The sequence below is a fragment of the Vombatus ursinus genome, unplaced genomic scaffold, assembly GCF_900497805.2.
Source record: "Vombatus ursinus unplaced genomic scaffold, bare-nosed wombat genome assembly UNPS02014812.1, whole genome shotgun sequence".
NCBI lineage: Eukaryota > Metazoa > Chordata > Mammalia > Diprotodontia > Vombatidae > Vombatus > Vombatus ursinus.
Window position 1 is genome coordinate 84753250 of NW_020954590.1, and position 14903 is coordinate 84768152.

Consider the following 14903-nt stretch of genomic DNA (forward strand, 5'->3'; position numbering starts at 1 on the left):
GTCGCGTTAATTCAAATTCACAGGGCACATTTCCAGTGTGCTGGAACCAATTATATTTTTCATAATCACAACTTCGAATCTACACAACCACTCCAGGGGATTAATTTTTTCAAACTAATCGGGGTCCAGCAGTAATATCTATCTCACAGGATTGTAGTACAGGCCAAACGAGGTAAACTGTAAGAACATGCATTTACTCGTCAGAAATTGCTACAGAAGATGTTATCATTAATCCAAATCTTAATTGGGAAGAAGCAGTAGGATTAAATAAGGCAGCTCCATTTTTTTTTAAGAATTAGGCCATACAGAAATGTTTATTTTTTATTTTTTTTTTTGAACATAGGTGCCCAATGAAAGGGAAAATGGGCCTGAGCAACGCCGGAGGTCTCAGGGGGCCCCAATTACTTATGTATAAATTTGAGTGCTCCCCCGAGGCGTTCACCCAACCAGGCCGCCCCCCCTCCCCGGCCCTCAGCACTGTCCCCAGGGCAATTTGCTCAGTCGCTAATAAGAACTTCGGAGGACGCCCGCCCCCAGGCTACACCCACTTACCCGAGGAGCAGAGAGGCTGGGAATGGGGGGGATCCCGAGCCGCTCCTCCTCGCTTAGCTCCGGCGGCTGGACCCACGACTCCAGGCCCAGGCCCAGGCCCAGGCTCCGCTAACAGGCCTAAGCTAGGGACGGCGCCGGCCTCCGGAGCCTGGCCTCGCCTCACAGCCCTCGGTGACCTCGGCCTGCACACCAAGAAGATCGTCCCCGGCCGCCGCCTCTACCGCGCATGCGCGTGCGCACGAGGACGCCACGTGCCTCGCCCACAAGTCTCTCACGTGCTTCAATCTTCCAGCGTTCCTTCTTTCTCAGCTAGGAAGAGGGTGTTTAGTAAACTCGAGTGCACACGCCTCTGGCCCACCCTCCCCGCCCCGGCTTCACAGAAGTGTAGACCTGTTCTCCGCGCGTGCGTCCTAGTGGGACGCGATTCTGTTTCCGCTTCCGGAAATAAGGCCTTGCAGAGTCCCCTCACGTGATGTGGAGTCGGGGAGGAGGAGCAAGCCTTGGTGGCGGGAGGGTGGAGGGAAGAAGAGAGGTCAGCGCGGACGTCAGAGTAGGGAGCGGAAGGTCAGGGCTGCTCGGAGCGGAAGTGAGACGGGGAGTCTGTCCGCCATTGTGGACCCAAGGAGCGGAGTGCAAGAGAGAGAAGAGGAACGAGCAAGCGGAAAGCAGGGGCCCCCCTCTCCGTCTCCGCAGTGCAAGCCTCCTTTCTTCCTGGCCTCGCAGCCAGCGGCGGCGATAGGGACAATCACTTGGCGGAAGGCGGCGGCCGACGGCTGGGAGTGCACGGGGAGAGGCCCAGGCGGCGGCGGCGGCGGCGGCATCAGCAGCAGCAGCTCTCGGGTTGCGGTGAAGAATGTCAGCCACTAGCGTGGATCAGGTGAGGAAGCTGCGGCCTCCGCCCGGCGAGGCCCCAAAGCCCGGGGTTCCACCCTCTAGTGGAGATCCGGTTTCTCTTCCCGGCTGCTGCCGGCCCCGTAACGGCGCAGCCCGCCCGCCGGGCTCCAGCAGCTGCCGGCGGTGCCGCAGCCCGGGGCCGGGGCCGGAGCCGGAGCCGGCTGGGGTGGAGGCGCGGGGCCCCAGCCGCACACAGAGGCAGTGCTCGCGCGGTCGGTGCTGAAATGGAGAGGACTGCTGGGCTGCAGGACTCGGCCGGGGGGACCCTCCGTAGAGACCCGGCGAGAGTTAGGAGATTGGTCAGGAGTGGTTGGTAGACGGCTTAAAGATGGTGGAAGGGTGGGGGATGGTGGGGTGTATTAATTCTACGCCAATTAGTTAAAAATAATTTGGGTTTGGTGATTTCTTTGATTAACACGCTTTTCCCCCTCCTTCCTCTCTCCCTCACTACAACCGTTCTTCATCTTGTTACACAGAGACCTAAAGGGCAAGGAAATAAAGGTGAGCGTGAATTGTTTTTTACCTAAATATTGTTTCCTATTGGGTGAATCTTGAGGCTGGAGTATTGGCTTATTTTTTTCCTTCTTTAAAACGTATACTTTAAATAGAAACGTACTAATCAAACTAAGGGCAGCTTTCATAAGTTCAGACGCTACCCAGGTTTTCAGCACTTTCCCGCCTTGCATTCCCTTTTTACAGAACAGATTTCCCAACCATATTCTTTTTTTTGTTTTGTAAGAGAAAGGTATTTATGGTCACATTGATAATTCTCAGTTGGTCAGTCATATATATGGTATTATGAAACTAAGCCACAAAGTTTCTGCACTTCATATGTAGACAAGTTTATTCTTGAAGTCGGTATCTTGTTCCACATCTCTAGATTAATTGGGGCACAGTTGTAGCCTACTTAACATTCAGCGTGATGTGTTAATGAAAATTGTTATGCTCTTAACCACAAATTGTACCAAAATCAGTTACTAAAACTCAGCAACATATGAGAAATCAAAATTCAAGTACCATGCCATCACTATATAATGGAATTTGTCTAGTGTGTGAATGAGTCTTTGGTCCATGATGAAAGTTTATTCTAATTTAGGAATATAGGAATAATTTATGACCTAATAAACTTATGTTATTGGTTATATGTATAAAGGGCATCCTGAAAGTCTGACAATATATATTCCTGGAGATAACTTTTTTCCTCTTAAAGGAATATTTTCTTTGCTTACAACGTGGTCCTGTGCAGTCAGCTGATGAAAACATGACAGTCATGTGACATGAAGTATGGAAAAATAACACTTTTAAAGGGAGGAGGATTCAGTAATCTTTTTTTAAAGTGAAAGCAAAACTTATCACTGACCTGGTATTGTAGGGTTTGAAATTATTCAACCTGAAAGGATTTTTCCTGTTCATTTTCTATTTTAATGGCAAATTTTATTCCACTCAGCTATCATATAAATTCAGTCTTCCTTATATTTATCTTGAAATATTATTTTGCACATCAGTATTTCAGACTTGGTTAATTCTGAACCATGGACCTGCCTTTGTTTAGTCATGTGGTTTTTTTCATCATACATTTTTGTACTAAACTTTTCTTAGTGTTAATTTTAGTATCAGTATTTTCATTTATATAAAATTCTAAAATATAATGTGTCCGTTTTTTGGAAGGAGAAATATCTTTTATCTGAACTTGTGTAGTGTATTGTGAATGATAAAATTGTCATCTGTGTTTAACATTATAATTTAATTTTCTGTTCCATTAAAAAACATTAGGACTTCCACAGCTATCTGAAGAGTATATGCATCCCTCCTGCACCCACACACCTCTTTTTTTTTCTTTTGCCCTCTTTCTCTCCCTTTCTCCTTTTTTCCCTGCCCTCTTTCATTCACATTCATTAGTTTTTGAGATTAAAATTCCATTTTACCAGTCTTCTTGCCAACTGGAAGACTGAAATTTGTATGTTTTTTTTTTTCCCCAAACTACTCACCTGATATAATTGATTCACATAAATGGGGAAGTGGTTGAGTTGCTAAATATTTTGTTTCCAGATTTAAGGTAAGTAAACAAATTCTAAAACGTGTATATATAGTTTTTCCTAGCATGGTGTTTTAAAAAGGATATCAACTATGTGCAGTGAATTTGATTTTTGACTTAGATGGAAAAGATGTCATAATGACAGTTTTGGTATCTTAGATTGAAATTATTTTTATGCTTCTAAATTGCGTTGTTTTTTTTTGACACTAGGAGTAAATATTTTTAATTACACTTGATTTTAATCTTTGAATGACACCTTTGTTCTTTAAAAACATAGAGGAAGCTTACTTGGGTAGTTCTTTATCCAAGAATTTTTCTTTCTTTCCCCCTTACTGTTCAGTTCATAGTCTCATCCATGGATAGAACGTTGGACTGGGAGTCCCAGGAGACCTGAGTTCTAATACTGGCTGTTGCTACTGACTTGCCAAGTGAGCTTGAACACATTTCACCTTTTGGTCAGAATTTTCCCTCCACCTGTAAAACGAAAATAGTAATACTAGCCATAAATCCCACTGGTATGTTATGAGGATTACTGTATTCACATCAAGTTTAGTCTGATCTTTGGATTCTGCTATATAAATCGGAAGGCACAATATGCCTGTCAGAAAACATGTTTCATGTCATCTATAAGAAAACAGAGTTCTTTATGTTTTGATTTCCTCTTCACCGCCTCACCTATAACTGTATTGCAACAATGATCTACAGTGAAAGAGGGAAAAATTGGATTGCCTGCAAAATAATGGAAATTAATTTTGAAAACTGCTTTAAAATTGATATGTAAGTAGTATATGTGCATCTCGCACACTTTTTATGTTTCTTCAGAGGGAGGAGTAAGAGGGAAATAACCTAGTTTAATACATATAAAATAGCAGCCATTTGTTGTATACGTACAGTAATTAAATAATGTTGGTAAAGTGCTTTGAGCTCCTCTGGTGATACAATTTTAGAATTTTTCCTCATATTAAACAAAATAATCATTAGTGATGGTGGGAAAAATCACCATTGGATATTCTTAAATGAGTGTAAATTGGAGAAACTGTACCCTAATTTTTAAAAAATTAAGCCATTTTATATAATTTTATGGATTAAAAGTGAAACTATCTTCAAATTATTTTTCAAAACATAATAATAGGTAGAAATTATAACAATTGATGGAAAATTTCCTGTGTTTATTGTCGATGTATCCTGCTCCGTATAATAGATGTGCTCCCGACAAGTTTGTGTAAATTGAATTTTCAAAAATAGAATAATTTCCCAGATCATGACAGAGATCCTTTGTCTTAATTTTTGATTAATCCTCAGTTCTCAGTGACTCCTTATATTTTTAGCATTGGGTTTCTCTATCTTAATTATTGTGTCAAGTGATAATCTGAATAGAACATAGTAATTTGTAGGAAAACATTTACATTCTGAAAGCTATTTGAAAGGAATTCCCTGCAATTCCTTTTCTAAAGCAAGAGTCTTTCTGATAATACCTATAATTACCTATAATTTGTTGTATATTTTGATTTTGTATTTTCTTAAACATTTTATACTTGTGTTAAGTTAGGACCTACCCTGGATTATCCTTGGTAAGATGAGAGTACAGATGTTTAATTGAAATTCAAGGATAAATATCAAGTGTTTGCTAATAATTGGAACCTACTTTGCCATGGAACTTTTTATCTGGTAATAAATAGCAAAATTGTATGATGATGCAAAGATCTACTGTCACTTTTCCTTGAAGGCAGTACTGATGATGCAAAAAGCAGGGGGGAAGGACCAAGTGTCACATTACTATTTAGAGTCTCAGGGCATACTTTTTTTTTTCTCTGCTGCAACTCTTCCATTGGTTTTATTGTTCTACAATTAGGCAAATACATATAGTCTCCTCCTCCCCCAACTAGATATATACATATGCATTTGTATAATTGTTGCTCTTTAAAAAACTAACCTGAATTCAGACAGGGGGTAAACCTTGTATTTGAATGATTCTTCCTCCCCTTCCAAAATAAAAAAAACAAATCAAAGCACTTTACTGTCATTATTTTTATTAATATTTCATTTTTATCAATCCTCAGAACATTCCTATGAGGAGATAGAGGGTATATGGTATTATCCCTGTTTTTGTAGGTGGGAAAACTTGATGCACAGATGTGTTGACTTTCCTAACTTCTTGGTGTAGTCAGGACCAGAACAAAGATCACCTGGCTCCTAAGACCCATGTTCTATCTTGATTTGACTCTGCTCCATAGAGCAGAGTAAGCAGGCGAAGGATCATGTAAGTCATCTGTTCTCTTTTCCTTGAAGAAGGTTTTCGGCACGGCGGGACTGTGTTGGATTTCATGACTATTTCATGGTCTGGAGCTTTGAGTCTCAAAATACCATATTGTGATAAGTGATATTCAAAAACTAAACAAAAGATTTAAAAACTAAGCCAAAAGACTGTTCTGGAAATATATTTTTAAAAAGATATATTCATATTAAGGGTTTTGATTTAACCTTAAATGACTCTGAGATTCACTGAAAAGTATAATTCATATTCTAATTTTATGTAAATTGCTTGTCAGTATGAGTAAATTACTTTTGATAAAACCTTTTCCTTCAGGCTGACATTCCTTGAGTAGTATTTTTAGATATTTGTAGACGTGTTTATGTATCATTTTAAGATCACCGATCGTATTCATATAAATTTGGAGGGGTAACTTTACAGTTTTGAAGATTGTTATTGTATGTAGAATATGCAATATGTCCAAAATTTCTACTGAGGAAGATGAAGAAATGGATCAAAACAGTGGGTTAGGAAATATTAAGGCTAATTTTGAGAAAAGTTTTCTGTACTTTAATGCTTAAATTCTAAACAGGTTTATGAGAGGTGTTGGAATATTATTCCCTGAGCACCGAAAATTATAGGAATTTATAATTTGCTTGAAACTTATATTTTTAAATGGTTATTGTTTCTTGGTGGTAGAAGAAGAGACAATACTTTCTGTATCGCTCTATGCAGTATTATCTAGATAAAAGACCTGTTTTTTTGTTTTGTTTTGTTTTTTGAAAGGTAATTAACTGGAGCTTAGCTAAAATCTTAAAATTAAAAAAAGAAAGTGACTAAAACTCATATACTGGAGAGATCCAGTCTTATGCAGATCTGATACCAGGAACAAAATTCAAGGAATCATCCCTTTTATTCCTGGTTTCCTGAACAGTTTTCAGTTTTGAACAACTCTAGATATAGCATAGCTTAGGTTCTATTGCTGATCTAAGCATAATTGGTTGAGCTATCTTGGTGTGGAGCAAGGATCACGTCAACCTTTTTATGTAAAATCCTTCTATATTGCTATGCTTCAAGAACATGAAGTAGTTAATGTTGCCAGGCATTCTTATTTGCCATCCTCAGAATAGCTCAAACTTTGTGTATTACCATCCTACTTGTTAGACACTGAGAAACCCTTCCATGAGATATTGATTATGTGTCACCCTCAAGTTTTATATAAACAAGATTCAGGGTAAAACCTGGTCAGCAGTTGGACTAATGTGGCAATAGTGTTGGACAAATTGTACCAGCCTGCTGGTTTTTAGTTTAGAGGAAATGTTGGTGCCGTGATATGCTCAATAAATAACCTGTTCTTATTTTTACTAGTAACTTGACTCTTAGCTGGACCAAGAGCTGGCAGTGTTCTAATTTTTTATGGTTTTAAACATTTGGCTTTATAAGCCAGACATTAGTAAGGGACACTAGTGTATAAAAGTAACCAGCTTAGTACCATTTGGTATAGGAGTAATTATTTTAGCAGTTTTTGATATCTTTGCTTATTAGTGTGAAATACTTTCTGAAACTAAGCTAAACCCCTTTGGGATATTTAGATTTTTTTTTAAATGCAGGAAAAAGTTTCTTTCACCAGTTTTATTTTTTAAATATTGTTTTCCCTGTTACTTTGGGTCTAGCTGAGTAATAACTTTAGACTAACCAGAGATAATGATACTTTATTTTTAGAAAGTTCTATTTTGTCTTGATTCAATTTCTGTGTGATTTTACTCGATGATTTCTGCTTTCTCTTAAAAAAAGACAAAACCGAACTTACTTAAAATAGATATTGAGGGATAACTTAGGTTTAAACATAATAATATAGTAGTGTGGTGGGGATATTTTTTTAGTAGTAATTTTATATGGTCATTTGTAAGGTGGGTCGTATTTCCTTTGGCTATATTATGTGTGTGTAAAATATACTTTGTTATTTGAGGAGGGCAGGGGACAGATTTCTGATTGTTTAGTCACAAAGTAAATAAATTTCTGTCACTTAAATACTTGTGTTTCAAAGTCTATTATTAATATGAATGCAACATAGATTTTTTTCTGAATTGTATCGAACAAGAATGAATACATTTGTTTGCTGTATGACTATCTTAAGATATTGATGGTGCTTTGTTAAAGTCATCAGTATCTTATCAATCTTACTTTTTTAGTTTCAGTACAAAATGGTTCGATTCATCAGAAAGATGCTGTGAATGATGATGATTTTGAGCCATACCTAAGTAGCCAGACAAATCAGGTAAGTGTGTACTCATTCCTGAAATGATAATCTGGAAGTCATCTGACATAATTTTTCTCTTTGTTATATAGAATGTAAACTTCTGTATACAGAACAATATACGTTAACTTTTTGAGATAATTTTTAAATGCAAGCAAGAACAAATTAATAAGTGAAAGTGTCTGTAGCATGAATTTAAAATTTTAGTTGTTGTGATCATGTAGGGCTGGATATTTTACCTTCTGTGTAAAGATGATTACTTCAAGAACTGTTTTCTTTTGGAAAATAAACTATGTAGACATATTTCAGATTCTAAGATCTGTTTTGGAGAAAAAGAGCAAAAGATGGGCTATCTACATCCTAGGTCTTTTTTTGGAAAGAGGAGGCTGAAATACAAGATACGATATTTTTTAATACACTTGGGCATCACTTCACAATAAAATAGAATGGAAAATTAAAACAATTTTTAGAAATTTCAGATGAAAAAATCTTATCTGCTCCTGGGTTTTCTGGATAATTACCATATTTTGTCACTTTGCTTTGACTGTAGAGATCCAACCCTAATATAGAAATTTTTGAAATATCTCATGCTTTTATTATTAATTATGACAGTACTTTTATTATTTGTTTTAGAAAAGTTTTTTTTTAATAATTGTAGTGACTTTTGAGAGTCATGAGTTTATTTTGTTCCCAACTGAAATATTTCTGTTAATCATTGATAATTTCATTGCTCAAAAATTGGTATGTTCATAGAATCTTAGAAATTTATGTTAGTCCATTTTAATAGAATATTTTAATGTTTCTATTTATTAAGACAAAAAGAAACTTTCTACAGTAAAAACATTTTGGGAAATGGTGTGAATGTGAAGTCAGTTGCCCAAATAACCCAATATTTAAAGCTTTTCATGTTCAATTGGCTTTTAATTTTATATGTGTGTGTGTGTGTGTGTGTATATATATATATATATATATATATATAAAAATATAATTTCTAACTCATTATATAGTGTGTTTCTTTTAAAAATGAAATTTGTTATAGTTTATAGTAGACTACAAAAATACACTTTTGATTTTAAAGAAAGGTAAACTAGTAGTCTACTTGGATAATAACTTCAATTACAATGAAAATAATTTAGATAAATTTTGCTTAATAAGAATTGATCTATTTTGCAATTGATTAAAATAGTTTGGGTTTAATAATTAGCACTTTGCATGCTTTATTTTAACTTTAACTTTATCTTAAAATTCAATTTTATTACATAAGCTGAAATGCAATTTTATTAAATTGATTGGGAAGTTGAAATTATATTTAACAATGACAGACATATTACTTGATACAGTAGGATAATTTTATGGAACAAACCCTGGACAAGGTAGAATAGCAGCTTTTTGTGCTTTTTTTGTAGACTTCTGGAAATTTGTCCACATTTCTTACCCACTTCTAGATAACATTTCTCACAGAAGAATTCTGATTGTAAAATAATCTCATTTATCTTAAGAGTATCAATAAAGTGCTCTGGTTAAAGAGAATTTCTAGATATGGATATGTCTAAGAAAGTAATGATGTATTTATTTGCTTTCTGGCCACAGCATGATTACCATAACACTTAAAGTTATATTGAAAAAATTATCTTCCCTTTGTTCAGAAGGCATTGTGGTGTCCCAGAGTAGTCATTTTTGAAACCTAGGAATATTAAATTTTTATTAAGGTTTTTTTGTTTATCATATCCCTGTCATTTTCTCAATAACTTCTCTCAGAGTTTTCCTTTTTAAGAAAGAGAAACAAGCAAAAATGGACATCAGTCATGTTTGACAGTATGTGCAGCATTATGCCTGTGTAGTTTACTCCCTCTATAGCAAGAAGAGGAAAATGTTTCACCAACCATTTGGATTCAACATAATTCAAATATAATAATTTCCAAATTGTTTTTGAATTGCTAAAATACTGGATTAGAAAGCTTTTACTGTCAGCTGGTACTTCTGCACAAATATAAGGTATTAGACATTTGTGAAATAAGAGTACAGTCTATTGGGTATCTTTAAAAGGTTTTCAAATGCAATGCAGTGAATCAATATCAGTATTGGATTTAAGTATCAATATGGAATTAAGTTGTTCTAATTGGCATTCTAGCAACAAACAGTGCCTTTGAATATTAAAACATGATGGTTAGTGATAAACTAATACAAAATCGTTCTAGCATTTACTATGCCCATATGAAAAGAGTGCAAAACATGTTTCATGTTGTTTTCTTCCATCTCTAATGAAGGGACATTTTGTATATATCACAGCAATATTAAAGAATATTTCCTCAATTTGTGTCCCATTCATGTTTATTTGTAGGCAGCTTGATAGATGTAAATTCTAATTGGATAGGACCTGGATTCTAGTCCTAATTCTGTTTAACTAAGCAATCTCTAAGGCTCTTCTGAAAATTTTGTTAGTAAGTGAATGTATAAGTATGTTAAGAGTTTTTTCTCAGATGTCTTTGTTCAGAGTTTTTTCTCAAATGTCTTTACTTTTGAAGTTAAGAATTTAAATTATTTCTCCCTTACTCCTCAATTTTAGTGTTTCTAAAAGCAATTGTTAAATAATCCCACTGTATTTAAAAATGTGCTCACCTGGTTATGTAGACTTTGCTTTGACTTGACTAGGAATGCAGTCTTCAAGTTTGTAAATATGGAAATGTTGCTGTTGCTTCATCTAAATGTTGCTTCATCTAAAGTATTGTAGAATGAGATTTTTTTCCCTCTTTTTCTTCAGAACACCATTGATGAGAATAAAAAGTTAACTTTGTCATTGTTCTAGAAATCTGTACTGAATGAGATCTCCCCCCCATAAGCCTATGAGCTTATCTTTTATTTGCTTATTATAGCCATTAATTTTTTTTCTGTGCTAGCTGTTTTGTTCCCTGGCCTTCAAATTCAGGAAATGATTCAAGATTTGGAAGTAGGATATAGTCAAACTAAGATTGTTGATTCTCATGTGTACTTTGTTCTGTTTGCAACTACTGGAATATTGTATTGGCATAAGAAGCTTATAGTGGGACTGTCAATATGTCTTATATTCTCTAAGAATATAACCCTCAGCTTTATCCCTGCTTTTAGGATAATTGTCCCTAAGGTTGTTAGCTAATGAACTTTTCTATGCTCATTAGTTTTTATCAAATTTATTCAGTTTTGTCCTTATCACATAATTTTTCTCACGTGACTTAAATATCAAAATTTTAATTTAGATTCAGAAGATTTCAAATGACCAATTAAAATTTAGTGAATCTGCACAATAAATTAGAGCCCTGCTTCTATTCAATCTAGTATTTTCCATGTTGCTTCTAAGTTTTCCTTTAAAGCAACTTAGACTTACTTTAAGTGCTGATATTCCTCAAAAACCCTACTATTTTTTTCTCAGCCATTTTGAATGAAAGACAGTCATCGTTTTTGGTTGATTAGTGTGAAATTGTAGTTTTTTCTAGTCATTTTTGAGTCCTGAATTTTAAGTAGATTGAAACATTTCACTATTAACCTAAATAAATTAAAAATTACTTCAACAAATGTTTGGGGATCTTTGGAGCCTTTAAAAATATCAGGGTGCGTCACCTTCATAGAATATTAGACCAGAAATCTTGAGATTTAAGTGTGAATCCCAGCTCTGTCTCTTTCTGCCTACCAGACTTTGGGACAAACCACTTGATCTTTCTAGGTCTCAGTTTCCTCATCTCTGAAATGAGGGTGTTAAATGAGATGATCAGTCTGTTAAGTTTCCCTTTTAACTTTTATCTATCTGAAATTTAAAGCTTAAAGGAGCATGGAAGGTACCTTCAAGGTCATCTGGTCCAATCCTCTCATTTTTCCATTGTGGACACAGATGCTTAAAGAGGTTAATTGACTTGCCCAATGTCACTGCTAATAAGTAGCAGAGTCAAAATTTGAACCTAGATCCTCATGAGTCCAAATCTAGGATTTTTGATTCTGTGCCACAGACTGTCTCATAGTTCCCTCATTTTAGGATTTTAAAGATTTGGAAACCTGAGATTTAGACACTAAGTGACTTGATCCAAGCTCATACAGCAGATCTATGATTATAATACTGATGTCTTGACTTAATCAAATGTGTTTTCTAATGCATCATAGTATATATCTTGAGTGCATGCAAGTCAGCATTTTGCAAATCAAATCATTTTAAATGCTCTGGGAGAGCTTGCTATTTAAAAGATCATTGTAGAAAATACTCTGGTAAAGGAGGTCTTAAAATGTGAATAATCCCTAATTTAGGGTAAGGGTAAGTTTTTATTTTTATATACAGATTGTTCTTGTTTTTCATAAATTCACATTGTTCAAATTTGACTTCTTGGGTAGCTTCAGGGACAAGAGTAGCCACCAGCAGGAGCACTGGTGCAGCCCCCAGCCAGGGGTCTTCTGTTGCAGGCACTGAAGCTGCTTGGGCTATAGGGTATAGATCTGCAAAGGAGGCCAGGCAACATGGTGCTCCACATAGGGAGGGGGAAGTCTGCAGAAGGGTCCACTTATCATGAACTGTCTGTACTGGGTATGTTAAAGTAGAGCATACCTCTTATGTATTTTTTGAAGTAGGATTGTTGAAATTTGTCTGCCTATGAATAAAAATACATTTCACTACTGATTTGTGGATTTTCTTTTTCAGAGTAACAGCTATCCACCAATGTCAGATCCATACATGCCTAGTTACTATGCTCCATCCATTGGATTTCCGTATTCTCTTGGTGAAGCAGCATGGTCCACAGCTGGAGACCCACCTATGCCATATTTGACAACCTATGGACAAATGAGCAATGGTGAACATCATTATATACCTGATGGTGTGTTTAGTCAACCTGGGGCTTTAGGAAATACTCCCCCATTCCTTGGTCAACATGGATTTAACTTTTTTCCTGGGAATGCAGATTTCTCTACATGGGGGACAAGTGGATCTCAGGGACAATCAACACAAAGTTCTGCTTATAGTAGTAGCTATGGTTATCCACCTAGCTCTCTTGGGAGAGCCATAACTGATGGACAGGCTGGATTTGGCAATGATACTTTGAGTAAGGTGCCTGGCATTAGTAGTATTGAGCAAGGCATGACTGGATTGAAAATTGGTGGTGATATGACAGCAGCTGTGACAAAAACTGTAGGTTCCGCTTTGAGCAATACAGGTATGACAAGCATTGCAGCAAATAGTGTACCCCCAGTTAGCAGTTCAGCACCAAAACCGACCTCTTGGGCTGCCATTGCCAGAAAGCCTGCCAAACCTCAACCGAAACTTAAACCTAAGGGTAATGTGGGAATTGGGGGACCTGCTGTACCACCACCTCCTATAAAGCATAACATGAATATTGGAACTTGGGATGACAAAGGGGCAGTGGTAAAAGCTCCACCCACCCAACCAGTTCTGCCTCCTCAGACTATAATCCAGCAGCCTCAGCCATTAATTCAACCACCACCATTGGTGCAAAGCCAACTGCCTCAACAGCAGCCTCAGCCGCCACAACCACAGCAGCAACAAGGACCTCAGCCACAGGCCCAGCCTCACCAAGTGCAGCAGCAGCAACCGCAGCAGCTGCAAAATCGTTGGGTAGCTCCTCGTAACAGAGGAGTAGGTTTCAACCAGAACAGTGGAGCCGGCAGTGAAAACTTTGGTTTAGGTGTTGTTCCTGTCAGCTCTTCACCATCTGGAGTAGAGGTACACCCAGTGCTGGAAAAACTAAAGGCCATAAATAACTATAATCCCAAAGACTTTGATTGGAACCTGAAGAATGGACGTGTGTTTATAATCAAAAGCTATTCTGAGGACGATATACATCGTTCTATTAAGTACTCTATCTGGTGTAGTACTGAACATGGTAATAAGCGTTTGGATGCAGCTTACCGTTCTCTGAATGGCAAAGGTCCACTCTATTTACTCTTCAGTGTGAATGGTAGTGGACACTTTTGTGGAGTGGCTGAGATGAAGTCTGTTGTGGACTACAATGCATATGCTGGAGTCTGGTCTCAGGATAAGTGGAAGGGCAAGTTTGATGTTAAATGGATCTTTGTCAAAGACGTTCCCAATAACCAGTTGCGGCACATTCGTTTGGAAAATAATGACAACAAACCAGTTACCAATTCAAGGGACACTCAAGAGGTACCCCTAGAAAAAGCTAAGCAAGTGCTTAAAATAATTGCTACTTTCAAGCATACCACCTCAATCTTTGATGACTTTGCACATTATGAAAAGCGTCAAGAGGAGGAGGAAGCCATGCGTAGGGTAAGATGACAATGAGTGCTATATTTAAAAAGTTTTTTTTACAGAATTCAGGATTTACTATTAAGATAGTTTAGTGATATTTATTTATTGATGACTGACGGTCATAATATGTAGCTCTTGCCCCCAAATTCATAAATAATTGTTTTTGAATTGTGCTGTTTGTGATGATTTGTGAAATAAAAGCTCTATATTCAATGTGATGGTTTAAATGAGCATACATATGTGTGCCACTTAAAGACAGAACAAACCCAACATTTGATAATCTATTTTCGAAAAGAACAATTGGAGAGATGGAGAATGGTTAGTGTTTAAAAAGTAATTATTTGGTTTACCAACAAATCATTTCAGGGTTCTTTGATAAATAGCTAGTGTTTAAAATTTTTAGTTGATAACAATATTTTTACATACAGCTTTCTTAGACTAATCTTCCTTTTCTTCCTCATTCTTGGCCATCATACTTGGCGACATCAGTACCTATCCTCTGAATCATGATCTGTCAGTTTCATCAATCCTCAATTCCTATGACCTCTGGCTTCACTTTACTTCAGCTCTACACAGGGGTGCTCACATATTAGACTTTACCATCATTTGAAACTACCTTCAAAATCCTAAACTCTGAAATTCTTCTTTCCACATAGACTCCTATCTTTCTGCT

General features: G+C 36.8%; 1 protein-coding gene across 4 annotated transcripts in view; it reads left to right on the plus strand.

The window, feature by feature from the left end:
- The first annotated feature begins 1330 nt into the window (after positions 1-1330).
- LOC114054078 (YTH domain-containing family protein 3) overlaps positions 1331-14903 on the plus strand; it is a 43365-nt gene continuing 29792 nt past the window's right edge. The window contains exons 1-4 of one of the 4 annotated variants that reach the window (XM_027877177.1): positions 1331-1429; positions 1923-1947; positions 7925-8010; positions 12647-14248. In XM_027877177.1, the coding sequence (XP_027732978.1) occupies positions 1406-1429; positions 1923-1947; positions 7925-8010; positions 12647-14248 (1737 nt within the window). In that variant the 5' untranslated portion in view covers positions 1331-1405. Of the gene's footprint in view, positions 1430-1922; positions 1948-4240; positions 4259-5593; positions 5742-7924; positions 8011-12646; positions 14249-14903 lie in introns of those variants that run through there. The other 3 variants (XM_027877180.1, XM_027877179.1, XM_027877178.1) reach the window with 3 other exon arrangements.